General features: G+C 27.4%; 1 protein-coding gene across 12 annotated transcripts in view; it reads right to left on the reverse strand.

Moving 5' to 3' along the window:
- The window catches only part of Hr4 (Hormone receptor 4), a 173,287-nt gene that overhangs the window by 47,645 nt on the left and 109,358 nt on the right, over positions 1 to 16,284 (reverse strand). The window contains exon 4 of one of the 12 annotated variants that reach the window (XM_067051395.1): positions 14,666 to 14,795. The exons of 10 other annotated variants lie outside the window; for them this stretch is intronic. In XM_067051395.1, coding sequence (XP_066907496.1) covers positions 14,666 to 14,753 — 88 coding nt within the window. In that variant the 5' untranslated portion in view covers positions 14,754 to 14,795. Of the gene's footprint in view, positions 1 to 10,400; positions 10,443 to 14,665; positions 14,796 to 16,284 lie in introns of those variants that run through there. One more of the 12 variants, XM_067051396.1, reaches the window with a different exon arrangement.

The following is a 16,284-nucleotide window of genomic DNA, read 5'->3' on the forward strand; positions in this document are numbered from 1 at the left end:
ATAAATCAAGATAAAATTAACTGTTAAATAATCTTTAATTTGAAATCTATGCAAAAACATGATTCTAAAAGCTAGAAAAACCTTTGAATTCCTCTCTTATCCAATCCTTACAATCCAAAATCCTTCGTAAAATCCTCAAAACGTAATATAACACCAATTAAAGTAGAGTAGATTTTCTGAAATATGAGCCCTGATAGAGCTATTTACGTTCAATAGTCATAATTTTTTCTAAATAATGAAAAATCGATATTTTGTGAATTTATTTTGGCAAATATCATGGAAACTACTATTCCTAAAAACGACGAGCAGATGTCTATTAGCTGTAAATAGAGTAGTACAAAATAGCAGTTTCCATGAAATTAGCACAAAATAAATTCGAAAAATGTTTCTGGACGTTAAAAAACTTTTAGTTTATGAAAAACTATAATGCAGGAACTATCAAAGATACAGATGCCTATCAGCGGACATATTAAAACTAATTGAATGTACAATAATGAAGTTGATAACAATTATCTTCGTAAGAGCAGTAGTTTACAAGATATTCGCCAAAATAAATTCACAAAATATTGATTTTTTATTTGGAAAAAATGTAGTTTTTTGAAGAACTGTATATCAAGAACTGAAAATAATGAGCTTCATTATAACTCATAATTAAATAAATGTATTCTACTTTAAATAATGTGTTATAAAGTTTTTTAGTGTAGTAGGTTTCTAAGATATTGAGCTTCCTACTATACTTTCTCACTCAGAAAACGTTGAAGTAGGCGAAATTTTCTACAGTATTGAACTATCTGAGAGTTTATGAATAACAAGGACTGTGTACGTCGATATGACAGATACCGATTATTTTTTTTTTTTAATTTACCAATATTTTGAAGAATGGACCACCATATCCAGAGTATATATTTTAGTATATATATTATATCGATTTAAAAAGGTATTTTTTAAAAACCACAGCACACTACTATAATTCATATAAGACTTGGCAAAAATACAGAACTAAATGTTAGGATCTGAATGTTCATCTATACAATTTTGTAGAAAACACTACATTTAAAATGTTTGAAAACTGAATTTAATAAAATACAATTAAATTATTCGATATTATATTTGACTTTAATATTATAGTTGATATAGAAAATTTACAAATACAAATATCAATATGGATTGTTGTTTATATAAAATAAATGTTAAGGGAGAAAATGTAATTAACGAAGCTTAAAGCAAAGGAGTCACCAGTCCTTGAACAATTACAAATAAATAACCCAACGAATAACTTATAATAGCAATAACTTCCTATATAAGTCACCATCGTTTGTAAATGGCGGCGTTTCATTAAAAAATCTCATTTATAAGTCAACAATGACGAACGGTATACTGTTGGCTTTGTGTCCTTCAGGATCTAACTAGAACGAAGTTTCAAATACGATATGTCTGCTTTAATAATAGTTTATGTATTAACTATGCTTAGAATCGGAAGATTATTTTGAGTTATATTGTACATTATTTTATTGGGCGATTTTCAACCCTATTATTCTAGGGATGTAGAACTGCGCAAGACCTTAAAAAACGCAAAAAATGGGGAAACTGGTAGGAAAATGTTGAAAAACCCAAATGGCACCTTTCTAACACTACATTAATGCACATGAACATTTTCAATATTAATTTAATTGAGATGTAAAAGTGGGAAAAAATTGCGGGTAGGAGAAGAAGGTGAGACCTTCAAAACAAAATTCTCTCACCGAAACTTAATTCGAAAAGGAACTTTCAACCCTCTAAATCAATTTGATGAGATCTAGACGTGTACAAGTACTTAAAAATCTCAGAAAAAAAAAATGGTAAAACTGGACAGAACGAAATTTAAACAGAAAACCAATTCCTACTTTTATGGAGTAGTTCTGCGTAGACAACAACTTTTTTTTTTTTCTGTTTATAGCCTGCATGGTCACTTTCTGCCACTGGGAGTTATCTACAGGTTACCGCCCTCGCCTGATGGATAGTCCTGTTCTCTTGATGCTATCCTTCCACCTTCCCTACGATCCTTCTCGACATTTTACTTCATGGGAATTCCCATAATAAATTCCTCTGACCGTCTTCTACATACCATTTCCGATTTCCTGGTTCAGCTATCTAATTTTTTGCAATCTTACGAATTGCGAAAAACATAGCCTTCAATAAGATCAGTTTGCTGCCATTATCCTGAATTTTATCACTTTTTCCCCGTTTTAATCCATAATTAATAAGCAATTTTCATAATACAATAATATGTATACAATATTATAGGGCTGAGAGACCTGGACTCTAGAAACAGTGGACAGGCACCCTAGAAAGCAGAATCGAGGGATTAGAAAGGAAAATTCTCCACATAATTACAGAAGTTATCTGCGATCCCAGCCTTAACATATGGAGGAGGAGAACTGACAGTGAACTGCTAGCAGAGATTGTTAGTAATTATCTCAAGATATGAAGGCAAGGAAGCTAGGATAGGCGGGACATGTGGATCGAAGCAATCCATCAGGACGCCTATACAACAATGAATATCAGTATAGTTGGCAAGAGACCACGTGGGAGGCCAAAAACAAGATGGATAGACAGAATCAACAAAGATGTGAAAGAACTGTGTGTAACAGGAGAACAGTAGCCAAAGACGAGCCGGCATAGAGAAGGCTGATTTGAGCGGCCACATATTAAAATATATATATATTTTAGATTACGTCAATTTTCATGACGTAATTACGATAAATCTCAAATTTAATCCATTTCACTGGTAGGCGTTTGGAGTTGTCAAAACCCTGATAGCATATGACTACGTCTTATTTATTGGTTCTAGTAATACAATTCGTTGACTTAGAGTTTAAATTATATTTGTTTCATTTCAGAAGAAGTTTTCAGATGGAAATTGATACTTTTAAATTTTATTTTTAGATAAAAATAAAAAAAAACAAGGAATTGTAGATTCATCACGTACAGCTAAAATTAATCGACTAATAAAACTGATCAACGGTAAATGTACAAAGTTGTGAAAGGGAATTTAAATATATATATTTGGGAACCAACTTTTTTAAAATTTTATTTTATTTTTAATTCTTTTAGTTATACATTTTCAGAAAATTCCCTGCTTTTTACAAAAATATTCATGACAATTTTAAAATATTTTACAAGAATAATGAAATTATCTGACTCATTCTGGTTTTCTCTGTCTAAAGACTTAATACTTTCAATTAATTATCTTCCTTATATTCATAATTTTTTTTTATTTCAAGTTCAGTAATGGCACTAAATAAATATTCGACGAGTTGTTGTTGTTGATGTTGTAGTTACATCATACATTTTCTTATTTGTTAAGTCCATGAACTGAGGCAACAGCTGCTAGATGTGTGACGAATCTATTCTAATTCCTATAATTAAGTTAATCTCTTCACAGATTGGTTGGTTCTTCAATGATATATCATTTTCAAAGCACAAGATTGCTTTTCTTAAGAAATTTTCAATGATTAACTAAATAATTTCATTTCATAAGGCTATGAGACTAATTTCTAACACTCACTTTTGAAAGATTATTTATATTTTTAATAGCTTTAGTTGCGAATCTGTCATTTGAATAATTCTTATATTCTTAAATATAACTTAACAGCAATATTTTTCATCGTTCAGATTTTTTATAAATATGAACTATGCAGTTTTTTGCATATATCTCATTAGGAGGTAAATGTTCAAAAAAAATTTTTTTTGTTGATATTTCATAACTATTTTATTCTTATTTATTTATGTGCATATTTTGAATCATTTTTCATATTTTTGAGCTAAATTATCACTATTGCTTATTTCCTAAGATTATGCCAGATTGTACTATAAATCAAGATAAAATTAACTGTTAAATAATCTTTAATTTGAAATCTATGCAAAAACATGATTCTAAAAGCTAGAAAAACCTTTGAATTCCTCTTTTATCCAATCCTTACAATCCAAAATCCATCGTAAAATCCTAAATGCTCCTTACTTTGTTACAAATAAAATCATTCATAAAGACCTTAATGTTCCCTATGTAACCGATCTATCCCGAACCAGATATCACTCCTTCCATTACAAACTCCCTAACCACTCAAACCCCCTAGTCTCTAACCTTGCATCCTCTTCCATTACTGACAATCCTCCGAGGCGCCTGAAAAGAAGATGGCCACGAGACCTGCTAATGTAAAATGTCATAAGAGTGCTACCAATGGGTAGTTGCTCTACACACCAGTAACACTCCATTTTAACTAAGATCAAATTTACAGAATGTATTATTTAATATACAGTTGTAAATTTCAATAAATGTATTAAAATAAAAAAAACTAGAAATATTAAATCTAAACAAAAAGTATATTTTTTGTAAAATTTATCGGTTGAATAAAAACGTAAGTCGTAAAAACGTAGATATTATTTTTTTCATTCTCCTAAACTTTTTCAAGGTCAAATTATGAAAATGTTAATAAAGGTGCATAAAATTCGTTCGTAGATTTAAGTTATTAATTATTATTTCATAAATTTAATTTGTGAGGTATAATTTATAGACACAACTAAATGAGGTAAAGTATGAACGACCTCAAACATTTTTTTTTAATTATCCAACGAAAAACGTAATCCTAGTCCTCAATCTTGAAGAGTTTCATATTTAAAATCACTTTTGATAATGCCCCACAAAAAGGTTTTATAAATAATAATAACTTCATTATTTGATTTACATAATTTGATAATAATATACATTTTCATTATGTATATAAGTAGTAATTTAATGTTGTAAGGCTTAGTAACAAGAGGATCCCTGAAATGTTGATAAACACTGAACTGACGGGTAAACGTCCGAGGGATAGACCGAAACGTAGATGGGAGGATTGGGCTAAAACCGATTTAGTAGAATTAGGTTTGGAAGGATGTATGTATTGGTGGTATCGGCACCGCACTTTGTGGTTCGTTAGGCCTTCATTATTAGTAATTTATTTAAGGAGACACAATATGATAACTGAAATATACTTGAGTGAAGAAGAACAGAAAAAGATAGAGAACTCATGCCAAAAATTGAAAAAAAAAAAAATCTATATTGAAATAACAAAAAAAACCTATATTGAAATTACCAAAAAAATCTATATTAAAATTACAAAAAAAAACCTATATTGAAATTACAAAAAAAAACCTCTATATTGAAATTACAAAAAAACCTATATTGAAATTATCAAAAAAATCTATATTAAAATTACCAAAAAACCTATATTGAAATTACAAAAAACACCTATGCTGAAATCACCATAAAAACCTATATTGATATTACCAAAAACAATATACGCACGTGAACAATGCAAATATAAACAATCACGATATTTACTCATATAATTTTTTTTTTGTTACTAAAACATAAAATTAAGTTGCATAGTACGGATGCATTTGACACTGCAGCTACGAAGTTCCAGCTCGTTTAACCTTATGAATTATTAGTCAATAGGGAAGGACCTTCGCGTATCCATAAACAGGTCTGTCATCGCCGGCGGAAATTAGTCTAAGCCTTCCTATTCTTTCGATGGAATAAGGAGTACGACTGTCAATTCACTGTCGGCCACCCAGGTGGTGGTAGTTAGTCAAAATAATCAAAGTAAAAGAAATACACGAAAAGACCGTTCAAGAAACAAACATTTAGGAATATATATCATTTGTTGTATAATATTATCACATGAATAATATACACTATGAAAAAATGCTGTAAACATTGGCATTCTTAGTTCTCGAATGAATACAGTTCGCGGTTGCAGAATAGTACTGACCACATGATGTCCATAAAATACTTTTTTTTCGAGAGGTAGCCTGACTTCGCTACTTTTTTTTGTATATTTTTTTTAAAAATCTCCTGAATTTTTTAGGAATTAGTAAAAATGTATTTGATAATTTAAATGGAACAGAATCATAAAAATAATTGAAAATCGTAAAAGAAATATTTATTGAGAAGAGAATACAATTCTAAATGAGGTGTATATAGTTGACCGTAGATTACTGATTGGAGATGGTCGGTGGGTGCGGTCAGCAAAGGAACAACACAAATAAACAAAAAAAAACTATACAAATATAAATAATTTATAAATAAAATATTTATATATATAAATAAATATTTTTTTCTTAATTTATGTTGTTCCTTTGCTGACCGCATCCCCCGACCATCTTCTCCAATCAATAAAATTCAAAGTTTAAATTATTTAAATAAAAAGCTAGGATGACAGTTGATAATTTTTTTTTTCATCAATCATTTTCTTGCAATAAATTAACTATTTTTTCTGTCTGTATAATAATAATAACATATTTATTGTTAAAATATAAAAGTAACATCGGAGTTTGTAAGAATGCAACTTTTATCTTACGAAAAAATATCCTAGCACTTCCATACTTCTGTTTACCAACTCAGATGTAGAACGAAGGTCAGCATGAGAAAGAACGCAAAACATGATGGGCACTTGCAATGACGAGCTATAGGCTTTCTTACGTTAAAATTCTTCGTTTTATTTTTGAACACTTTATATTTAAAATCGATAACTGAATAGAATAATTGTATGTGTATAAAATATTTAAATTGTCAATTTCACTATAAAAATATGAAGCAAATATATTTGCTAATAAAAACATTTAAGTAAATATTCATATGATCATTAATTTTTAATGCCATTCTTTAGATACAATTAAATGATTTTGTCCATGAGTATGCCTTAAGCCTTTTTTTTTTTATTCTTATACTATATAAAATGATTAATCACTGAAATAATCCTAGAAAGTTTATGGCGGAAGGAAAAAAATATATAAAAACGATTTTTAAATGGAAGTATTAAATAATATTAAGAACTCTGGTTAGTCTTCTAATGTTCCTTTGTTGCTTATCTAAAGTCTTCGGAAGCACTTCACCGATTTACATGCTGTTTTATTTATGTTCAGTGTCGACCTGGAAAGGTTCTTAGCTATTAAAATCCTAGAATTATCTTGTAGAAAAAAAGCTTTGATCAAAATTAAACTTGTTCGCGCATAACTTGAAATGTATATATTTTTATTTATACTGTATTTCAGAATACGATAGCTAATGAATATACTTAAACAATAAAATGTTCTCTCTATCAGCATAGATAAAAATATAATGTTCGTTGGCATTATATAAGGCACAATGCTACTAACTCCAAGGGTCTCGGATCGAAGGGGCTGATCTTAATTTTCTGTTACACTGCATTCCTGAGTCAACCCTGTGGATTATGGAGCCCATGATGGGTCGAAGGGGTCACATCATTGTTACCTATATGACATCTCCGAAAGCCCTTAACTATACATGCTGTTTTTATAATGTTTGATGTCGTCTTGTGAAGATTCTTTGCTAATAAAATTCTAGTTTTATCCAGTAGAAAAGGAGTGAAGTGTGTATGATCGAAATTATACATAACTGGCTCATAAATCAAAATGTATATATTTTTTCATAATTTATAATTTTACTGTATAGGAGGCATAACGGTGGGTAAGGAAATTCACTACAAAACGAAAAAAATAATTATTTAAATCAGACGATTATAAAGAAAAAATAGCATACACAATGGCTTATGTTTTAAAAAAGATCTTATTGAATTTGTAGCTAATACATAAAAGTTAAAATATGTACTTGAATGTTTAATTTTAACTAAATTATATCAAACTTTCAATTATGTTCTTTTAGTCTATATATAGTGCATACTCAAATCAAGCAATACCGAAGCATTGCCGGGTCAGCTCTGGTGATAAATAATTTGTGTGTGTATATATATATACACATGCTGAAAGAAAGAAGTATTTCTTTATTTAATACATATTAAACTAATGAGCTGAATATTCCTCATTAGGCTATTCATAATGATATATAAGTATAGGATTATGAGCAGTCTTATTTTAAGTCGTGTTAAATGCGTAAGAGCTCCTAGCGGATTTTCTGAGCAACTTGTTTTATAACCTTTCCTTCCAAAACTTCATGTTTTTGATTACTTCTAAGTTTTGATTAGAGTAATTTATTACATCATGTCTAAGGTAAATGGAAAGTGGAAATAGTATGAATCTTTGCCTACTGAGTGTCTTGTTGATCTTCTAGCTTGTGAGGAAGAGAATCAAGATGAGCTAATTGACAACTATGCTAAAAATATTTGTAATTCTCTAGCATTCATATATGTCTTTCCTTTTCTTAGAGGATCAGTAATAAAATCTACAGACTGGAGATCTTCGGTATAAACCAAAATCCTTTATTAGTTTTAAAAACGTTCACAACAATAATAAAACAATCTACAAGCAAGTAACCTAACACGACAACAAACAAAATGGTGACTAATGATTGGAGAAGTTTAATCTACGGTCAACTATTTACACCTCATTATGAATCCAGTAACACGGGCCCAACGATGTGATTGTATAGAATAAATAAATATGGTTTTGTTTATTTATGTTGTTCTTTGCAGACCGCACCTCCCCCCCCCCCACAAACTTCTCCAATCATTAACCTACGGTCAACTATCTACACCTCAAAATGGTGACTAACTTAGCTGGTCTGTTGCGCGACATCGTTGTCAATTTAACAAACCTATTAATGGATTCTCAACCATGTTAAATGTTAATTTTTTTTAACAGAATTATTAAAAGAAGGAATTATTTCTCTATTAAACAACTTTTTCCATTTAACATGTTAAACTAAACATCATGAATAATCCTAATAATAACATATTAAAAAAAATTAAATATTTCAAATTTTAAACATGATTTCACAAAAAAAAAATTTGTTGATTGCAGTTTTTTTCACGTATATCAACAAAAGAATTAAGATATGCACCAAAAGTCGATATTACTAAAAAAAAGACTTAGTAGGTATTACGAAATCAGATTTTGAAAAAATGTACTTCATTTTAATATGAACAGAGATTTCGCCTGCGCTTTAGTAAGATGTCAACAAACAAGTACACTTCCGATTATTATTTTAAATTGTTTAAATTCTTTCGCTTTATTTGATAATTATCATTAATGATAATTATCAAATAAATCCATTATTGATATGTAATGCATTTATTTGATAATTATCATTCGAAGAGTTTTTGTGAAATGCTAAATTTTCGAATTACCATAGATCACTGACATACGATAATTGAAGAATAGTTTTATTATTAAACAAGTTTTATTATTATACAAGTTCTACCTGGGTAAACCCAATCATTTGAAACATTAATTTTGTGGTAGTCATTTTTTTTTAATAAATTGTGGTTATTATTAATGTTATAGTTGATGAAGTATTAATTACACGGACTTGAAAAAAAAATTTGATGTTACGTAAACCGATCTGTCTGAGGAAGAATATATAAAATTAGGAATTAAATGAGGTTATGTTTCTTATTGATAACTTATTCAAAGGATAGAAAACAGAATAATTCCACCAAGTTCACTTCCCTGATGCCTTCTATTTAAAATGCAAATGAAAACAAGCTTACCCTTGAAAATAAAATAATAATCTTGTAGATGTTGTCTAGATTCCGCGAAACGTTAAATAAAGCAATATATTTGCAATTCATACTTTCGAAAGTATTTCAACTAAAAAAACATAACAATTAAGATTATAATAGAAATCTAGGTCTTTTAATTTTATTATTGTTAATAATGACTCCTTTCAAATAAATATTCAAAATTAATTTCGGTGTCAATGTTTAAATAAATCTTAATTATGCTTATTAATTAATCAGTAATAAAAAATGGTTGTTTACAACTGTGAAATTATGAATGGAACTTCAAGGTTATAAATTACAATATTTTTAAGATTCTTTCTTTTTAATAAATGAGTAGTACATTATTATAGATAGGTATAGTTAAATGTAAAATGGAGAAATATTAATTACTCAATTAAAGGCAAAAATAAGGTATTATTTTAACAATCATATGAAGCTGGGAAAAATTCAATTTAATGTTTATTTTTTCCCAATAAAAAAAAAAATTCAAGAATAAATTTTATTTCAAAATTTACGTTATTTAAACTATATTTATTTCGATCGAAATTTTTAATTATGTGCATTCAGTTTAAATTGCATAAAAAAAAAAAAAAATATGCCTGAGTCGATTCATTCATGAATTGTGGTGTATACTAAGTTACTTGTTAAGGTAAGTTTTGTTTATGAAACTGTAATAATAATAGTTTGTAAAAAGTTTCAGGTAATTCATATGAAAGTATAATTGTTTAATGACTCAAAAATAAAAAATTTCAATACTATAAACCAGTTTTTTCGGTTGTACTATAAAGAAATCCGCATTATCTTGGGTGTCACAAGAAACTTAAGATCCACGGCAATTCAACTTATTATTTACATCGAACTAAACACAAATATATAAACAAAATACTATCGACTTACCACAGAACATGTGCGCGATAGCTTCGTCAAGCCAGTGTACCACCTTCATGCTGGAACTCGTGCCACAGACTGGTACACTTCACGTACCCGACGTCTACCTGACGATACTAACGGCAATGCCAATACCTTTGTTAGCAGGTATTAACATATTTCAGGGCTCCAATACCTTCTTCTTGAACCTGAGTTCGAACTTGAAGGCCACGCTGGTAGATCGTATACGGTCATCTACACGATACATCTTCTCTATACTTGTAAATAGTAAATTTCCAAGCAGGATTGCATAAATATATACTTTTAATCCATCTCATGTTTTGTTTTATTTATTATTAATTATTATTGATTTATTTAATTTCTTCAACTTTGCATAATGTAGCCAGACAAATGCTGCCCACAAAGTGACCACGTTGTTATTATTAGGAGACCAAGTGTCCCAGAATTAAGAACGGTTTTTCATTCATTCATCTACTAAGATACTACATGATGAACTGTTATTGAAACAGAAATAAGTCGCGTATCAAAAGAGATAAAAAAAATCAATGTTTCATTCATAATAATCAATCTCTAATCTTTATTCAAGAGGTTTTTCTAATTATTATATCTTTTTTAGTTTAGCAAACTTAATACACCATATTTTAATCCACACCATTCAATAATTTATAGCGTTTTCAACAACGTTTCGGGCTATAAGCACATTTTCAAGTTAAGATTAAAATCATAATTTTATTATTAATAATTTTAAAATTAATAATAGATCGTATTATATATATATAAAATAAGAAAAAAAGTAAAAATAAAAAAATATCACACCTTGTTTATTTATGACACATACGCCTATTTATTTATAACCTTTTCCAAGAATATTTCAGGCCCTAGTCCATTTCCAAGTTGTTTTTGTCTAAAATAATTAAAGTATATATCATCTATTATCCATTTTTTATTAATAATTTTTGGAATTCCTCACTTAATAATGCTTAAATAAAATCCGAAATAATAAAATATCAATATGTAACATTTATTTCATTTTCTTTTCTTATTGTAATACTAAATTGGCAAAACATAGTGCTATTAACAACCATGAATTTGAATTTTTTAAGACAAAAAAATTATATTTGGTGAAAAATAGTAGAACTATGAAATTTGGAATATACATCACTAAAAATATTTTAAAAATGCTGTCAATTTTAATCTAGACCCAATAAAACATTGGATAACATTAAGTTCGTACAATTAATAAAAAAAAAATAATAATAACAATATACAAAATTTCATGTTAAACAGTCATATTATATAATAGAGTATAGAGTATAATAGAGTAAAAACAAAAAGGTTTCAGTCAAGAATGTAACAGCTCTATGCAGGAAGCTTTACAATATGGTTTTCATAAAAAGATAAAATCAATTTTACATTTAAATATTGAATAATTAAAAGATAGATTTATGATATTAATTTAATAATCTAAAATAATTTCTAGAAGAATTAAATGGATAAATTAAGTAAGCACAAGGTTTTGAAATAGAAAAATATGAAATTAAAAAAAAATATGCTTTGTAAAATGCTAATGATTTATTTAAAACAAATAAATTTTTTAATATTATAAAAAAAACAAACATTTTTAGCAAATTACATACCAATGTGATTTGTATATTGTAAACAATAAACATAATGTAGGATTATAATAAGGAAATAATAAAATGTTATATTGTCGATAATTTAATGTTTTGACATATATATGAAAGAAAAATTTATTACTACGTAAGGAACTCGAAAATGAGCATAGGGGCCGAAACGTTGGTGGCTTGGCTAACAAAAAATATATACGTTAAAAGTGTGATTTATTATGTAACGGTGAACTTTTCTAAATTAAAAACATATCATAGTCAATTTAAAAATAAAAAAATATTAATAAATAAAACATGAGCCAGCGAATTGTAAAAAATTCTTTATCTGAATTTTAGTACTGAATATAAAACTAATATTCAAAAATAAAATAATTCCATGGTATATTTTTAGGCTAAATAATGTTGCAGACTTCTCGGAATTCACTAAGTAAAAAAAAATGTATGTATACAAAATATATGCTACAAAATGAAGGTTGGATGAGCTGTCTGTAGAGTTGATTGTCAAAAGTAATAAAATCTTTTTGTTTTTTTGAGTTATGAGTTATTACAACTTAAGCATCGATATGCTTAAATTGAATTTGAAATACATGATATCTTTAAGGAATGAGTGAGAAGTTGTTTACTGCCCACTTTTAAAGCTTAAAAGAGAAACACGGAGTTTATTTACACTCTAGCATTATATTACTATCTGTTTTCTTAATTCCTTAAATTAAAAAACAAAAACAAAATAAGAATAATAATAAACTTAAATTGATGACGCGACATCCCTTTAAAAGGATTAAGCCTAACAAGAAGTGAATTGGCATAAACAATGAGCTTTTAACAATCACGGCTTATGTCTCCACAACAATAAATTATTTTCCTAAAATATTTTGAATATTCTAAATTCTAAAGTAGGGGAATTAGGAAGACTATAGAACGGAATTTTAAAGTATATTAGAAGAAGTGACCGTAAGAGTTAAACATGTCATATACTCGTGCCTTCGCTTTTCCTGGACGCTGGTTTCTGTGGCGATCCATAGGCCAAGAAACTTCTGCGATCAACAAATTAAAATAAATCAGGAAATGGTTGAGATGTACGACTGCTTCATACAGATTGAGAAATTTATCATTGATACCGATTTAAAGAAAAAAAACATTGACGAAGTAATTCTTTACTTGAATCCAGAAAAGTAAATATTTAACTTTTTTTTTTTGGACTTTTCAGATCTTAAAAAAATTAGAAGTTTAACTAATACCACTATTATGTATTCATTAACAGTCCTGCTCTGGAAAGTATGTTTAAACTGCATCTTGTTAATTTCAGTTGATAATCCAAAGTTCATAAGATAAATTTTCGAATATGGAGGGCCACCAGTTGGTAAGTATGGCCCTACTCATATTAAAAAAGATAAAAAACGTTTATTAAAATATAATGAAATCAATATTAACAAAAAAAATATTTTCTTCTTTTCGAATTCGTATCTGTTGCAGTCATTGAAGTATCTAAAGTGGAACAAAGTTTAGAGCATTCATATATTGCAAGCACCAATAGCAGCTATAGTTAATTCGATAAGTTAGTAACGATAGTATAATCGATAAAAGCATTAGTAGGTTAGCCATATTTGTTCACCAAAGTATATCATGCATATTTTTATAGTAGAAATTATCAAAATATTATCAACGAAACCGAATACTTGAGTGTAAAAAAATATATATTTAGGTATAATTATTATTAAAATTTCAATTCATTGGTAAAAACCTAAATAAAAATCACGCGGAATTTTTACGTCATAAAAATTAATACTGAACGAAAATCCTGGTTATTCTTCCCTACACAAGCTAAATATTATTTTTAGAAAATAAAATACGCATTAAATTTTCAATAAATTTAGACATTTGGAATTGAAGTAACTTCAATACATCAATTTAAATATAACTAGTCCATGTTAGAAAAACATATTATTATTAATTAGTTATTATTATTTTGTATAAATAATATTTATTATTTTTAAATAATAGTTAAAAAAAGTTTTGTTTTCAGTAAATTATGAACCAATTTTATTTTTATTTTTTAAAATACAACAAAAAAAAAAAAAAAACTGTACCGTAAGAACAAAATAATTAAAAAAATTAATGTTTATATAAACATTATATAAAGACTATATAGTCTTTCCGCTCTGCCATGATACCCCAAGGATTAAGATGGTCCAACAGACCTGATCCACCCCTTGTCAAATTTAAAAATGACTCACCAACTCACTGTACTGTAGTTTTTTATTTTTATTTCTAGTTTAAAAAAATTAAGTTTTATTTTTTTAATTCTACATGAATATATGTTTATTTTAATTCTGGGATATGAAGCATTTTATTCGTGTTTGGAATCATTTTTGTAAGAATCTAATGTGGATTTCAAAAATATTAAACAAATTTAAATTAAAAAAAGTAGCAGTACTGTACCAGCAAGTGACATCTTTTAGCTGGTGGTTTAGGTCTAGAGAAACCATCATGGCTGAACGGAGAGACTAATATCGATTTTGATTATCCGATTTTGGTTTTAATTTTTTATTTTGAATTTAAGAAATAAAAAGAGAAGAACAGCTTACAGACTAAATCGGTTTCAAAATAGACATTATTCCAACTCCTTATTTCCCTTTTATGGCTTACCGTAGTGAATGATATGATTTCCCGCACTTAGATTGGAGTGAACATCTTCCAATCCATAGTTAAACGTCTTTTCCATTTCTGCCGGCATATCGGACTTTTGTGTATTTTATTTAGATTTTCGGGTTTACACCTGAAAAAAATTTATTCCTTAATGACGAAACTATAATTCTCAATTTGACGAAACAACAATATCGAGATAAAAATATTTACAGAAGTGGGGATTAGTTGTAATATTTTAACGCAATGGATATATTCGATAAGATAACGTGTTTAAAATACTAATAATAATAAGAATCAAGAATTTATACCGAATTTATTTATATAAATAAATATGATTGTGGCATTTATTCTCATTGTAAATAAACTCATGTTGAGAAAAAAGAAATCCATTCAGTAAATGGATCAACAAATGATAATTGAAAATTCATAAATAAATAAAATAAAACATGACCCATATATAAAAATGTGAATAAAGTGTCTGCCCTTTTGTAAAATGACCTTACTAAAATGCGTTCACCTATTACATAAAAAGTTTTAGATCATTTTCATATGATCACTATATAATATTTTATTTTACATGTAAGGTAGAATAATAAAAATGGGTCATAAAAAATTGAGTTGTTTCATTTCATTGAGTTAATGGGGGTCCAGGACAGGGAGTACCTCCCCCCTTTGTATATACAAAAATATATTCAGGAAAACACACATGTAAATCGTTTCTTTTTATTTTTTACCAATATAAATCATTTTAATATCTTATATATTTGACCATACAATTATCCAAATAAAATGATATATTAAAGGCATTATTCAAGATGTTTATTTATTTTTACCTGATTGATAGATGATGATCGATTCTAAAATATCTACTTATTCAATAAAAAACATAATTGTTTTGTATTAATACATTTTTAAGAGTTATCTCATCGTTTTTTCAAACATCTATTAGTGACACATTATAGATATTATATAGGAATATATTTCACACATTATTATTTATTCCCCTTTTCATAATTGTATGTATTATTAAAATAGTGGAATTGCTTTCTAAATTATTACTAGTAACATAAAAAAAAAGAGAAAACAAAACAAGAAAAAAATAGGAATGTAAAAAAATAAACAAAAAATAGAAAATATCTTTTTTTGTTGTTGTTTGTAGGTGCCATCACTCAAATAAATAGGTTAATTTTAATGTAAATTAGATAATAAATTTTTATATATTTTTTTTATTGCATTATAGTAAAACTTGAGGTTTTTTTACACGTTTTTTATATAGTTCATATTCATCGTCCAATACTAGGTTATCTCAAGAAAAACAAGTTCGTGATAACAAACTGTGATAAATTAAAAAAAAACAAAATGATAAATTTCAAATGTTCACCCACAAAAAACCCAACAGAATAATTTTTAAGGTCTAATTTCATCATTAACTTAGTATATACATCTAACACTTTTTATATATTATTTCAACAAATTACAAGCGAATAAATGTAATATTTAAATGATGTAACACAATCGCAATATTTCAGGTATTATTTCTTAGTCATTTTTGTACGGAGAAAATAGATAAGAATTAATTATTTTTAAACGATTCTTTTCATCTCCTATATATATATATA

Source organism: Halyomorpha halys, unplaced genomic scaffold (genome assembly GCF_000696795.3).
Source record: "Halyomorpha halys isolate HHAL.00 unplaced genomic scaffold, Hhal_1.1 Scaffold943.1, whole genome shotgun sequence".
In the NCBI taxonomy this organism is placed as follows: domain Eukaryota; kingdom Metazoa; phylum Arthropoda; class Insecta; order Hemiptera; family Pentatomidae; genus Halyomorpha; species Halyomorpha halys.